At 35.9% G+C, this 16,343-nt stretch overlaps 1 protein-coding gene across 12 annotated transcripts in view; it reads right to left on the bottom strand.

The window, feature by feature from the left end:
• The window catches only part of CCDC57 (coiled-coil domain containing 57), a 290,352-nt gene that overhangs the window by 208,318 nt on the left and 65,691 nt on the right, over positions 1–16,343 (bottom strand). For all 12 annotated transcript variants that reach the window (XM_074224817.1, XM_074224825.1, XM_074224822.1 and 9 more), the window contains one exon: positions 9,792–9,900. In XM_074224817.1, coding sequence (XP_074080918.1) covers positions 9,792–9,900 — 109 coding nt within the window. The remainder of the gene's footprint in view (positions 1–9,791; positions 9,901–16,343) is intronic.

The raw sequence follows: 16,343 nt of genomic DNA, 5'->3' as shown, positions 1-16,343 counted from the left end.
ATAGACAGAGTCTTGTTTCTAATCCATTCTGCTACCTGCTTCCATTATGGGTGAGTTCAGCCCACTCACATGGCATCCCTCTTCAAAAATCTAATTTACTTCTAACTCCTGACTCTCTTAATCAGCTCTCCCTTTTATATTTCTCTTAGTTTTATTCCCTTTCCCTCCCATTTCCCAATTGGGGAATATATACACAACTGAGAGTGTGTGCGTGTTATGTGTCCCACTTCTTTGATATAATTCCAAGGAAAATAAGGTTCAAGCATTGCCTGCCAAACCCCAGTTATTTTCCCTTCCATTGTAAAAACTTTTCTTTGGGTATGCCTTTTATTGTGAGAAAATTTTCTACATTCTAACTCTTCTTTCTCCCTTCTTCTAATGCATTCTTCTTTCTCACCCTTTTCATTTATTTGATAAGCAAATCACAACCATGCCTCTATCTATGTAAATTCCTTATAGCTATCCTAATTATGATATGGTTTTTAGGGTTATATGTATCATCTTCCCAAACAGTTTAACTTTTATAGTCTCTAAAAGATCATTCTTTCATGTTTACCTTTTTATGCTTCTCTTGAGTCTTCCATTTGCATGGCAAATTCTCTATTCAGCTCTGGTCTTTTCATCAGGAATGCCTGAAAGTCCTCTATTTCATTATTTTTTTTTCCTGAAGGATTATACTCAAGTTTTGCTACAATAGGTGATTCTTGGTTGTAATCCTAACTCCTTTGTCTTCCAGGATATATTCTAAGCCATCTACTCCTTCCACTAAATCTTGTGTGATTTTTGACTGCGGCTCCTGTGATATCTGAATTGTTTCTTTTTTTAAGGTTTTTGCAAGGCAAATGGGGTTAAGTGGCTTGCCCAAGGCCACACAGCTAGGTAATTATTAAGTGTCTGAGACCGGATTTGAACCCAGGTACTCCTGACTCCAAGGCTGGTGCTTTATCCACTACGCCACCTAGCCGCCCCTGAATTGTTTCTTTCTGGATGCTTTAAGTATTTTGTCTTTTACCTGGGGGCTCTGGAACTTAGCATTAATATTCCTTGGAGTTTTCATTTTGGGACCTCTTTCAGGTGTTGATCACTGTATTCTTTCAATTTCTATTTCACCCCCCTGGTTCTAGGATATTGGGGAAGTTTTCCCTTGATAATTTCTTGAAATATTGTATCTAGGCTCTTTCTTTAATCATGCCTTTCAGGAGTTCAATAATTATCTCTCCTGAATCTATTTTTCTGGGTCAGTTGTTTCTCCAATGAGATATGTCATATTTTCTTCCTTTTTTGACTTTTATTGATTCTTGATGTCCCAAAAGAGTTATTAACTTCCACTTGGCTCAATCCTAATTTTTAAGGCTCTTTTCTTGGTGAATTTTTGTGCTTCTTTATGCCTTTTGTATCTCTTTTACTAATTCTGTTTTTTTAAGATATTATTCAGTATTTTTTGTGCCTCTTTTACCAAACTATTAATTCTCGTTTCATATCTTTCCTACATCAGCATTTTTTTTTTCAAATTTTTTTCTGTGTCACTCTTAGCTCTTTCTTTAACTCTTCCAGGAATACTTGCTGGGATTTGGTTCACTGAGCATTTTACTTTTGAGGTGTTTTAGGATAGTTCTTTTCACACTGTCTTCTTCTGAGTTTTTGTCTTTTCTTCCCTGATACCATAGTAGCTACTGATAGTCAAATTCTTTTTTGTTTTTATTTGCTCATTTTTCCAGACTATTTTTGACTTTTAACTTAATATTAAAGTTGGACTCTTCTCACCTCTGCTTGTCCCAAATTTTAGGCTTTTTTATGCTGCTATTTTCAAAGTTAATTTGGGGGGTTTACAAGTTTTTTGTGCTTCCAAGATGGTGTGGTCCTGGGAAAGGTATGGATCATTGCATTCTGGTCTGAAGGGTTCTTGTCTCCTACATGTCCTAGAATTCCTCTTTGCTCTGGAACTGTAACCAGGGTCCTTCTTCCCTTGTGACTGACCACCAACTCTCTTCTTTACCTTGGACCTGCAATACAGACTTTTGTATAGGCAGCACAGTTGCCTATTGCCAATCAGTGCCAGCTGTACCCTGTGAAAAGAGTCTTTAAATCCCTTTCTGATCATGTAGGCTGCTGTTGCAACTGCTGTGTGTATGGTCTCTGAACCTCTACTTTCAATGCCACAGATTTCTCCTGCCAACCTCAAGTTTCCTAAAGCAGGAAAAATATCTCACTGACTTCTTTGTTGGTTTTGTGCCTTCAAAATTCAATTTGAAAAAAAAAATCAATTTGAAGCATTATTTTAAAACTGTTTTAAAGGTAATGTTGGGAGAATTCAGCTGGGAGAATTAACCCTCCCATCTTGACTCTGTCCCTAGTTTCTTTAATTTTCTTTTTTTTTTGCAAGGCAATAAGGTTAAGTGGCTTGCCCAAGGTCACACAGCTAGGTAATTATTAAGTGTCTGAGGCCAGATTTGAACTCAGGTACTCCTGACTTCAGGGCCGGTGCTCTATCCACTGCACCACCTAGCTGCCCCTAGTTTCTTTAATTTTCAATGCAAAAAAATTCCTTTTAACTCTAATTCACCCCTTTAAAAATCTGATTAGCAAGATCAGAATAAAAAAAGTAAACAGGACAAAACTATAAACATGACATTCTTAGCAGTTTAGAAGCTTCTTCACTGAAAAATTCTGACTACATTAAAAACTAATCCACCTTTTTTATTTCTTTTTTTAAAGGCTATTTTTGCCTTCTTATTGAATAGGTCTAACAAAAAAACCCCCACAATTTTGCTAACATTTATATATTGAGGCATTCCTACAAAGGCAAGACGACTCTGAAGTAAAATGTATGTGTTCATTGTAAATGTTTGGTTGCCAAAGAGAACTTAGCTTTCTTTCTCCTTAACCTTATCAACAAAGGTTTCAAGTAGCTTTCCTATAGTACATTACTTATCAAGATCAAATAGTCCTCCCTTGGTGAAATGTTTCATGTGGTTGAATGGCATACCAGTTTGTTTAAGAAACTTATAAAGAGTAACAATCACACATATGCTAGAACTCCCCTAAGTGAAATCAAACTTTCTTAGATGAATTTGTAACCACTGCAAAAAGATGAAAATGAAAAGGAGAAGTTTATTTAGAGTATACACTGTTATCCCAGCCCTGAGTCAGGTAGCTGGGTCCTACCCACCATAAATGACATCTTTCCTGAGGTGGAAGGCAGGTCCTGAGAGATGGTGCTTTAAAACTAGAGACACACAAAGACAGACAGAGAACCTAACAGACATGTAATCAGGCTGATCTATAGCAAGCATTTCCCTTTCACTGGCTTTTGGCCAGACAACCTAATGGTTGGTCCTAAAAGTTAAAGATGTGAAGATTTCTTCTAAGTTTCTTTCAGATCCCTTAAAGAGACAATCTAGGACAGAAACATCCAACCTTTTACTTCTGGGTTACTTTGACCAACAAAAACTACTCAAAGGTTGCATACAGAATTCAATTTCCACTCATGAAAACAAAGCAACTCTTACCACCTAGCACAAAAACAAATGCCATAGGGACCTGCTTGAATGGATCAAGAGGTTCTCTGCAGATTTGACACACCTGCCTAGGAGATAGACGATTCAAAAATGTCCTGCCCACAACAATCCAATTCTTTTAAAACTTAAACCTTGATCTGATGTGTGCTGTTGAATGAATATGATTGAACAATATATCTTAAAGGATTCCACTTCAAGAAATCAGAAAATAAAAACAGAATTTAAAGTTTTTAAGTATGTTTAAAAAAAAGGCAAGGAATTCCAGATGTCTCTAGTGGATTATGGAGTCTCTGTGAAACTCCCCTTCAAAACCATGGAAAGAGAGATTTTAAAGGAATCTTCTTACCTTTAAAGCACTTGGGGTTTAAGTGATCAGATTTTTCCATGCAGACCATGCACTGGAATCTCAAATAACACACCAAATATGTCCTTGGAAAAAAACAACTCACAGCTTATAAAAAATTAGGGTATAGATCAAAAAAAGTTCTATTAAGCAGCATGAAGCCATAAAGGAGTTTAGAAGAATTTCCCCAAATTGAGCACACAAGTAGCTTTTTATAACTTGAGGAAAACTTGCTTTTGACTGTGGTATAAAAGTTAAATTTCTTTAATCTTATATTTCTGATCAAAAATTGGTTTCCTAAGTCTCTAATTGGGATTTGTAAGTCTGAATGTTAGCTTTTGCCCTGCTCAAGATCTGTGTTTCCTATAAATCTGAAGACTGACTCTGTCTATATGAAACAGCCTGGTCCCCATCGAATTGCATTTATAAGTTTGGCTTTCATAATTGTAGTAACAATTAGACAAGGACCATCTTGAGAATGTAGGAAACTGGTCTGATTATGTCTATAAGAGACATAAATAATTTTTTATACTTATGACATTTTGGAAAGGGATAAATTCCAATGTTTTATATATCTATATCATATCTGATAACAACATAAAATATCATGTCAGAATATCAGATATTAGTTCTGCTACTAATTGGATCTTTGTCAGTTCTGACATAGAACAGATTTCATGGATGATTAAGAAGATCATAAGATAATGAATTTTATTATTTATGAATTTTGAATTATGAATTTATGAACTAATGTTTAACCTGACTGGTTGGTTGTCAAAATTTTATGACTCTTTGTGAGATTTCAATAAATATTTTTCCCTCATTAAACTCTGGTTGATATCTTTAATGATGTCTTCCACCTATAGGGTTTTTGGTAAATCTTAGAGAACAATACTTCATCTACAACCTTTTTGATATTTCATTTTTAGCCCCAAAATATTTAAGGTTTAAAACTAGATAACCTTTCAAACAGAGAAGGGCAACTTGTTTCTCCCTAGGACAGAGCAAAAACAGCAGACAGATAGTCTAACATTTAGCTGCAAATTGGTCTGAGAAAGGAACAGAAAAGGAATTCTGTGATTTTTAAAAAAATTTTGCCTGAACCACCAGTCTATTAACAAAGAGTTTACTTCCAATAAAGGGACTGGCAAAGTTAGATAAAGGTACTTCTCCCTATGCTACATTCTGAAGATCCTAAGATCCTAGAAATTTGAATTCCCTCCAAGAAAAAAATCCAAGTAAATAATTATAGTAAAGTTGAAGTAAATGCCATATTTTATCTCTGACAAGGATGCTCATTGCTGGGAAATGAACAAACTGTGGATTATGATTAAGATTAAATATTATTATTATTAAATGTTATATTTATATATTAAATGTTATATTAATATTATTAAGTGTTATATTTATAAGAACTGATGAAGAGGATGGTGTCAGTAAAAAAAATGTCCATTAACATACTATGGGAAATTTGTTATATACAAAGGAACAGCAATGCTGTAGAATGATCAGCTATGAATGACTTATCATTTCTCAGCAATGCTGTGACCCAAAAGAATGCTGAAGGATTTATGATAAATAATACTATCCAGCCCAAACACAGAACTGGTGGTGTCTGGATACAGATTGAAGCATTTTTTAAACTTTATTTTTCTTGAGGTTTTTCTTTGGGGAGGGTTATGTCCACTTTTACAACATGACTGTTATGGTAATGTTTATCATGACTACACACTTTTTTTTTTTACATTTTTTGCAAGGCAAATGGGGTTAAGTGGCTTGCCCAAGGCCACACAGCTAGGTAATTATTAAGTGTCTGAGAGTGGATTTGAACCCAGGTACTCCTGACTCCAAGGCCGGTGCTTTATCTACTACGCCACCTAGCCACCCCTATGACGACACTTTTAACCTATATCAAATAGGTTTCTTTCTCAATGAAGTCTAGGAATGGGGTAGGAAGTAGGGAGAGAATTCAGAACCCAAGATTTTAAAAGTAAATGCTGAAACTTGTTTTTGAATGTAACCAGGGGGAAATGAAATGAAATAAATAATTATATCTAGCAAAAAAAATCTCTGACAGGAAATAAAATAAAAATTAAATTAAATAGAAACTGGGTACACAAATTATATCTTTTTACCTAATTTTTTGTGATGTTATGAAGAATGCGGACTCATAAGAATCCTTCGAGGGGAAAGGTTAGGACTTGAAAATATTTAAGTCAGAGTATTAGTTGGATTCTAGTATAATTCTGAATTTCCCAACAATACTGGCATGTAACCCTTTGAATCCTAGGAATGCACAGTTCAGAGAGGTACAGTGTAGATTGTAGCCACTAGGGGGCAAAAGAATTACATCTAGAGTTGACCATGAAGTGCTCCAAAGGATTTTCTTGTGAGACTTGTGGCCCTCTCAAATGGACATCTGAAATAATTGACTACGTTTTTAATAAACATACCAGAAGTCCAAATTCAAATGTATCAACATTCAATGTAAATCTCTGGGAGACTATCAGGTTATCCTTTCAATGTAGTCATTGCTCAAAACATTCTGAAACTATGGAATGTCTTCAGAATCAATTTAAAAGGTAATCAAGAACCTTATTTTTTGTTATAACCCATTTTTGAGCAAAAATGTTATTATTTAAGATGGTTTATTCACCTCATCCAACAGACTTAATTCCAAAGAACTTTTGGCCATTTCTCTTCCCTTCTGTGATTGAACTCCTTGAGAAGAGTGTGTATATCATTCCTTTCATTTCCTTTTTGCTCACTCTTTTTTTTAACTCTGAAGTCTGACTTCGTTATTCAAGTGAAACTAATCTCCCCAAAGTTGCCAATGATCTCTTAATTAATAGATCTACTAATTATTTTTTCTTGTTGCAGATATTTCTTCATCTCTCAGCAGCCTTTGACACTGTTGAGCACCCTCTTCTCTTTGATATTTTCTTCTATGTTTTTGTGACAATGATCTCTTCTGGTTCTACTCCTGTTTGTCTGTTTCTTCTCAGTTTCCTTTGCTGGATCTTCACTCAGATCATGTCTACTAACTATGGCATAGGTCCTCTTTTCTTTTCCTTCTATGCTATTTACATAGTCATTTCACCAGTTCTATGAATTCACCTGCCATCTCTATGCAAATGACTCAGATCCATTTATCTAATTCTAACTTCTCTCCTGATCTTCAGTCTTACATTTTTGAACAGGATATTCTATTGTTATAGTTAAAATTTAACTCAATTATTTCCCCCATCAAATTTCCTCTTCCTAGCTTCCCTATTACTAGTGAGGCCAGCAAAATTTGGTTGTCCAGAGAAGTTCATCAGCATTGTATAGGTCAGTTTCGTGATGTCTTGCTTTCCTGGGTTCTGGATAATGGATGATGTTCTCAGGCCTTGACAGTCACCAATCAAGGAAGCAGGTCTATGTGCTTGCTCCTATGACTTCATATGTATAATGGGTATTATTTTGTATTTGTTTTTTCAATGAGTAGGGGAGGTGCAGGAGGGAGAGAATTTAGAGGTAAAATTAATTTTTAAAAATCAATTTAATTAAAAGAAATAAACTTGAAAGCTAAGTCTGTAATAACTAATCTTGGCCCTGAAAGAAAAGGCTCTTTCTTTCCAATGTAAAATGTTAAAAATGGTTGGGAGAAGGAGTGCAGAATACTATTTGTGTTATTGGACTAAGTCATCATATTAGTTTATTTTCCTTTACTATTGTTCCTTATTACAAGGAAAGTTCATTAGGAGGGAGAAAATAGAAAAAAGGGAGCATATTAGGAATTAATTTATGATAGAAATAAAAAGTATCAATAAAGTGAAAAACTTTTTCTAAAAAGAAACTACAAAAAATGTGGATACTTTTTTTCAACTGACCAAATATAATACATGGAATTTTCCATTTATAATGGCTACCCATGTTTTCTTTTCCCAGGCTTTAAAGGAAAGTTGAAAGTGATTATACATTTAAATGCATTATCCAAAAAAGAAGAAAACAGACCCAGTATCTTGCTACATTATCCACTAGAATTCAGGTGTGTCTATATAATGAATACTCTGAATGAAAGAAAATTGAAATAACTAACAAAATAAATCTAGACTATATGATTTCCTTTGTCCTAAAGTTCCATCTACATGTTTCCAACTCAAGCTTGAAGTTTCAAAACAAATGATGCTTCCTTTACAAAACCTTCCCAACACCTTAATTAAAACTAACTGCACTATCTGATCTAAAATGATTATTTAATATCTTGTACTTTGAAATTTCATGTTACTTTATAGTTATCTGGACATGTCTTATCTTCCATTCTAGGCCATAAACTCCATGATGAGGTAGTTTATGCCTTATTCTTTTCTGTAACACCCCCTGCCCCTTTTCTTCCCATTCTGACTCTCCCAGGTACCTATTTAGCATTATGCTTAACATAGCAAAAGCCCAATAATGTTTTTTTGAATGAATGGAGTATAATAAAAAAGAGCAATGAATGTGCAGAGTATCTAAGTTCAAATCTCAACTCTTACTACCTATGTGGTCTTGGCAAATAAAAGTCATTTTATCTTTCCAGATCTATTTCCTTATCTATAAAATGAGGTTTGGATAGGATAATCTCTAATACCCTTTCAAGTTCAAAAGTAATCTTATGTGCCTATGAATACATATGAATTATTTTCTTCAAAAAAATGACTTCTAAGAAATTTCAGTTTAATTGAGAGAATAGGGTTATTCTTTAGATCATATTATCTTGCCTATTCTAATGCAGGCAGTCAGATAAGTACCACAACTTTCCATCACCATGAAGTCAGTAAAAAACAAAAGTTATAGTTCTTTTCATCTGAAACATTTACAAGATCCTGTGAATTTGAAAATCACCCCTCAATTTTTAGAAATAATGTGGTCCTTCAGACCAGTAATAACACACTCAAATAGAAACGGAACTACAAACCTGTATATAAGGATTCCTGCAGGGCATATAATGATTTAGAAAATCATATATTAACATTATCTATGTTCTACTATATATTTTTATTGTTTTGTTAAATATTTATGTATTTGTTAAATATGTACTTCAATCTGGTTCAGGCTGTACTTGGGAGTACAGGTCAGCCAGTTGTGTGTCTGACACCCCTGATTTGGACCATTTCCCTAGCTGGGCTAGCATTTCACAGATATTAAAGTCAAGAGTTTCGAAGAGCAAAAGCATTTGATTTGCGGTTGCCCTTGTCAATTATCTATATTTAGAATAACTAATATTTTGGTATTATTGTCTGTTGAAAGAGAGTTTCAGCTAGTATAATTTTTTAAAAGCTGAAAATTATCCTACTATTTTATGGTGGTGTTGGTGGGGCTGGGAATGACATCATTTGCTATTTTATATTCCCCCCCAAGTTGTTGATTAGAAAAAGGAGACTCACATTTATTCAACACTAGGAAATGAAGCCTCTGACAGATTTCTAGAGATATTGTTGTAGCATATTTCAGACTCACTCCCAAACTCATTAATTTTTTTCCTCTTTAGATTTTTAGGCAATGAGAATCTATGTAAACAATTCTACCTTGATAGTCAGAGATGTGATCTGTGCTTGAAAAACTACCCATCTCCTCTTCCTCAGTTCTGGGACTTGAAAAAATAGCCTCAAACTACGCTACCTATAGTAGATAAAGTACTAGCCCTGAAGTCAAGAGATTCTGAGTTCAAATCTGGTCTCAGACACTTTAGTAAGTGTGTGACCCTGGGCAAGTCATTTAACCCCAACTGCCTTCCCAAAAATAAAAAATAAAATAGCCTCAAAATCTAGTCTTGATGCTCAGAAAGCAGACCCTGGGCAAGTCATTTAACCCCAAATGCCTTCCCTAAAATAAAAAATAAAATAGCCTCCAAATCTAGTCTTGATGCTCAGAAAGCAGCAGAAGAGGATTCCAAATATATATTATACCTGTTTCTGCAAAGCAAGTTCACCATCCAGTTCCTTGAGTTTTCTTTCCAACTCCCACTTCAGTTTTTCATATTGTTCCCGATGGTGGTCAATTTCACAGTTCTTGTTGCTACAAAAAAGAAAATATAGCATTAAAAGAAACCATAAGCAATGAATAGACACAAAGGCTTTTGAAGCAATGTTGCTAAAATTATCTTTCAGGGAGTCTGCTAACAGGTGTTTCTTTTTTTTTTTACTTATTAAGCATTTAAATGTATTTAATATGTGTGTGCGTGTGTGTGTATGTGTGCAATATACATGTTTTATACACTAAAATGGATTCAGAAAGTCTGAGCCTCATAGGAATTTACAAACCAGATAGATAATTGATGGGCAGAGAAAACATTTATTAAGCATTTATAATGTACCAGAATTAAACAGCAAAGTTCTAAAAATGTACATGCAAAACAGTCCTTTGCCTCAAGTTGCTTATATTCTAGTGGAAGATGGTACAGAAGGAGAACTTAAAAGGAAAAAAGAGGGTGTTATGTTGTGAAGATGGCCAGGAAGTAATGGTTCTAAGCAAGATAAGGTTAAAGTTTACCTATCAAATTCTGGTGTATTAAGGGCAGACTCATCTCAATGCCTTTACTCCTCCCTGCTTAGATTGAAACAGCTTCTCAGCTTTGTCACTTAGGATTCTTAGCTTCCCTTAAGAATGAACTTATGTCCACTTTTATTTATAAAAGCCCTGATTACCTCAATTGTCAGTGCTTTCTCTTTCTATTTACTTATTGATCTCCAGTTGAAAGTAATTTCTTTAAGGGTTAGGACTAAAGACTATTTCTTTTTTTTTCTTTTTTGATTCCTAACATCTAATAGAATACAAATACACATAGTAATGTTTAATAAATAAATGCTTGTTGAATTGAGTGTTTTTATGAGAATTAGGAAAGAGTAATAGCAAATTCCTCTCATAAAATCTGATAAAAAAGAACTGATTCAAATATATAAAAATAAGAGACATTCTACAATGATTAATGATCTAAAGATATAAAAGGCAATTCTCAAGGGAAGAAATCCAAGCTATCAACAACCACATGGGGGTGGAGCCAAGATGGTGGCATGAGAATAGCCTTTCTTAGATGCTCTCTTCAAAATATTCCAAAAACCTTAAAACTATGGCTCTATCTAAATTTTTGAGAGACAGAACCCACAGAAAGATCCAGTGAGGCAATACTCCAGCTCAAGGTAACCTGATCATGGGAAAGCTCTGTTCCACGGGGTGGGGGTGGGGTGACAGCACAGATTATCACACCAGAGCAAAGGAACTCTGGTCTTCCAGGAACAGCCCGCTGGGTTCCTAAGCACCTGGGTCCTGGGGAGCACTGGCAGCAGAAGCAGTTTCCTGAACTGCCAACCCAGGAAACAACAAGCACAACTTGGGAAGATCAGCAGGGAAACATTTGCCAAAGTGAGTGGGAGCTAGCATGGCCCTCAGTGTAGCCATGGCCATCAGCATAGCTGTGGCCCTCAGTGCAGCCCAGATCCCAGGAAACAGAAGCAGGCCTACAGAGCCACCAGGCAGTGAGCCACCCAGCATCTGCTTCTAGAGCATTCAGCCCACAGAAGTTAAGGGGGTTGGGGGAGACTGTCAAGGTCTCTCTCTGGCCCTGGGACAGGACTCTTGTGCTTTGTCCATATTTGTGGTCATCCATAGACCAAAGCAAAGGCTAGGAGAGCAGTCAGAGCCTCGTATAAGACCCTGAAGGAACTGAGATCCTTACAGGGAGTCCAAATAATACTCAAACTCTCAGGAAGCACCTCAAAACCAGGCACAGGCTAGGGAAATGAGTAAATAGGAAAAAAAGGAACCTGACCATAGACAATTACTTTGGTCCCATGGAGGACCAAAACACATACTCAAAAGATGACAAAGTTCCAGCTTCTGCATCTAAATCCTCCAAGAAATGTAGATGTTGGTCTCAGGCTATTTCGGAGCTCAAAAAAGATTTTGAAAATTAAGTAAGGGAGGTAAAGGAAAAATGGGAAGAGAAATGAGGGAGATGCAGGAAAAACATGAAAACCAAGTCAGTAGCTTGGTGAAGGAGATCCAAAAAAATGCTAAAGAAAATAACATACTAAAAACTGGTTTAGGTCAAATGGAAAAAAACAGTTCAAAAAGTTAATGAGGAGAAAAATATCTTAAATAGCAGAATTGGACAGCTGGAAAAGGAGATTAAAAAAACTCTCTGAAGAAAACAAATCCTTCTAATGTAGAATGGAGTTAAAGGAAGCTGATGACTTTGTGAGAAATCAAGAATCAGTAACACAATACCAAAAAAATGAAAAACTAGAAGAAAATGTGAAATATCTCATTGAAAAAATAATTGAAGGGGTGGCTAGGTGGTGCAGTGGATAAAGCACTGACCGTCAGGAGTACCTGAGTTCAAATCCAGCCTCAGACACTTAACAATTACCTATCTGTATGGCCTTGGGCAAGCCACTTAACCCCATTTGCCTTGCAAAAACCTAAAAGAAAGATTGATCTGGAAAATAGATCCAGAAGAGACAAGTTAAAAATTACTGGGCTATCTGAAAGTCATGATAGGAAAAGAGCCTTGACTTCATTTTTAAAGAATTTCTACAGGAAAACTGTCCTGATATCCTAGAAGCAGAGGGCAAAATAGAAATTGAAATAATCTACCGATCTCCTCCTGAAAGAGATCCCCCCAAAAATAACCCCCAGGAATATTATAGCCAACAGAACTCCCAAGACAAAGAGAAAATACTACAGCCAGAACAAAACAATTCAAATTTTGTGTATCAGTCAGGATTACCCAGGACTTACCAGCATCCACATTAAGGGCTCAAAGACCTTGGAATGTGATATTCTGGAAGGCAAAAGAGCTTGGAATGCAACTGAGAATCAATTATACAATAAAACTGAACATCCTCTTCCAGGGGAAAAGATGGACTTTCAATGAAACAGGAGAATTTCAAATGTTTCTGTTAAAACAGCCAGAGCTGAACAGAAAGTCTGATCTTCAAGTACAGGACTCAGGTGAAACATAGAGACGGTGGACAAGAAGGGTAAATTATGAAGGATCTAATGATGATGATGAACTGCATGTATTCCTGCATGGGAAGATGATACAGATAATACTGATATGAACCTTCTCATTTATTAAAGCAGTTAGAAGGAGCTTTTATAGTTGAGACATAAGAGAGCTGAATTTAAAGATACATATCTTTTTTTAAATGGAGTCGGGGGTAAAAAGAAAATGTACCGGCAGAAAGGAAAGAATAAGTAGAATAGACTAAGATATTTCATGTAAAGGAGTCAAGAAATAGCTTTTGCAATGGTATGGAATGGGGAAGATGAGGGGGATTGAGGAAGCCATCATTCTCATTGGAAATAGTTCAGAAAGGAAACAACATATATATACTTAATAGGGCATAGAAATCTAGAAGAAAAAGGAGAGAAAGGGGACAGGGATAGGAGAGGGGGGATGTAGGTGATGGGGAGAGGGTAGATCATGGGAGAGGACAGTCAGATCTAACACATTTTCTTTTTTACTTTTTGCAAGGTGGTGGGATTGGATGGTCTGTCCGGGACCATGGGGCTACATGGTTGCTGGGTCTCTGGGGTGAGATGTAGGCTTGGGGCCTCCTGGCCCAAGGGACAGTGCTCTGTTCGCTGCACCACTAGACTGCCCCACAGCCCCACTTTTGAAGAAGGACAGAGTGAAAGGAGAGAGAAAATATAATATTTGAAAGTGGGGAGGAATTGATGGAGGGAATTACATACATCAACAGCAACTGTGGAAAAATATGGAAGTTACTTCTCTGATGGACTTATGATAAAGAACTCTATCCACCCCAGAGACAGCTGATGGTATTGGACTGAAGCATATTTTTTTTCCTCTTTCTTTCACTTTATTTCTTGTGAGGTTTTTTATTTTTGTGGGGGAAGGGGGATTATGTTCACTCAACAAGACTATTTTAGTAATGTGTAAATAAATAAAAATTGAAAATAAAAAACTGCAGATAATACAAAAAAAGGTTCCAAATTACTAATAATTAGAAAAAATGCTAATTCCACCCATCAGACTGACAAAGATGTCAAAAATGGAAAATGATAGTTTGTTGGAGAGAATACAGGAGGACAAATAGATTAACAGAATTGTACAATGGTCCATCCATTCTGAAAAGAAAATTGGAACTACACAAAAAAGTCACTAAATTGTTTATCGCAGTGTTACTTCGACTAGATACATAAACTAAAGAGATGAATGAAAAGAGAAAAGGATCCATATACATGATAATATTTACAGAAAACTTTTTGTTGTACCAAAAAAATAAAAACAAAATGGGTAACCATCAATTAAGGAATGACTGGATAAATTGTGTTATATGAACAAACTGTAAAAAAATATGAAAAGGATATCTTCAGAGATACTTGGGAATACTTATATGACCTGAGGCAGAGTGAAGTAAGCAGAAGAGAGCAATGTCAACATGCTTTCTGACAAAGAAATTTATAATATAAATCAATTGTGCTTGACTATGTATTAAAATAAAAGTTTTTATTTTGGAGGAGAGGGTACTTATAGAGAATGGTGATGACAACACAAAGAATAGAACATCAATGAAACATTTGATAACTAATAAAAAAAACAGGAGGAAATTCAGGAGCACATAGAAATAGACCATAAAGATCTGGAGGGAATTATCTTAGGAATGTAGAGAATGGGGTAGGAACCCAAGGACCCAGGGAATTCTAAACAAATTACCCAAAATGCTGGAAGTAGAGCCTGTATCTGGCAAAAATCCTCAATTCTGGAACTAAAAGCTGGAGAGATGAGCAAATCAAAGAAAACAGGCTAGAAGCAAAATACTTAAAATCTAGAAATACCCTAAAGGAAGGAATGGTTAACAATTAAAAACAAATTAAAAGAAAAAGTAGGAGGATAATATTTGAGAGGAAATAGCTACAAGCAAAACAATTTTCCTAATACAGAAGAAGAGATTAAAAGAGAAGAAAAAGAAGAAAATTAGAATACAAAGGGGTAGAGTCTTAAACAACTGGGGAATGGTTAAACAAACTGTGATATGTGAACATAACATTAGAAATGACAAAAGGGATGATTTCAGGAAAACCTGAGTACTGTTATAAAGCAAACAAAACAAGGAGAAAGTCTGTTATATACCTTCTGTTAAAGCTATAGAGACAAGACACAGAAAAATACATTTTTTGAAATGTCCACTATGAAGTTTTGCGCTTATTTGTTACAAGTTTTTTCTTTCTTTCTCTCTCATTCTCTTTAATTTTTTTTCTCTCTAATTCAGTTTAAGAGATTTGGAAGAGGGTGCGATAGTTTCCACAATTAATAACAATGATTTTCCCCCCACTTATTTATTTATTTATTCTTATTTTGTACAAATAATTTTTTTTTATACATTACTAAAATATTCTTGTATAAGCATAAATATAATACCCCCTCCCCCCAAAAATAGACCCGCATGAGCAATAAAGGGGAGAGAAAAAATTAAAATTAATAATAACAATTATCATTATTATTATTATCATTATTATTATTATTATTATTATTATTATTATTGGTATGGCCAGGTGGCGCAGTGGAAAAAGCACCAGCCCGGGAGCCAGGAGCACCAGAGCCCAAATCCAGCCCCAGATACCCAACAATCACCAAGCTATGCGACCCCATGCAAGCCACCCCACCCCCATTGCTCTGCAAAAAACAAAAACAAAAAAGACCCAAAATAAAATAAAATAGTAATAATAATAGTAGGGGTGGACGGGTGGCAGACAGAGCACTGGCCCTTGTGCCAGGAGCACCTGGGTCCAAATCTGGCCTCAGACACCCAAAGATCACCCTGCTATGTGGCCCCAGGCAGGTCACCCATCCCCATTTGTCCTGACCCCCCTCAAAAAATAATAATAATAAATGTGCTTCAGTCTGTGTTCTAACACCACCAGCTCTGTTGCAGGTGGACCACATTATTTATGATAAGTCCATCACAAAAGTTACTTCCATATTTTTCCACTGTTGCCATTGCTGATTACAACTCCCTCAATTCATACTTCTGCACTACCATGTACTATATTTTCTCTCTCCTTTCACTCTGTCTCTTCTGTAGGGTAGCTGAGTGGTGCAGCAGACAGATCCCCAGCCCCAGGGCCAAGAGGCCCTGAGCCCACATACCACCGCTTAGGCCCAGCATCCACCCGGCCCTATGGTCTTGAATAGGCCATCCAATCCCAGTCCCTTACAAGAAATAAAAAAGAAAATGTGTTATATCTGACCACTCTCCCACCATGGTCCATATTCTCCTCCATCACTCACATCCACCCCCTTCCCCCATCCCTCTTCTCAACTTCTTACTCCAGATGTCTATACCCCATTGGGTATATATGCTGTTTCCTCTCCTAGCCACCTCTAATGAGAGTGAAGATTCCCTCATTCCCCCTCGCCTTCCCCCCCTTCCATATCATTGCAATAACTCATTGCTATGAAGAAAAATCTTATTATGTGAAATAACTTAGCC

Source organism: Macrotis lagotis, chromosome 2 (genome assembly GCF_037893015.1).
Source record: "Macrotis lagotis isolate mMagLag1 chromosome 2, bilby.v1.9.chrom.fasta, whole genome shotgun sequence".
NCBI lineage: Eukaryota > Metazoa > Chordata > Mammalia > Peramelemorphia > Peramelidae > Macrotis > Macrotis lagotis.
This window is presented reverse-complemented; position numbering and strand designations above follow the sequence as displayed.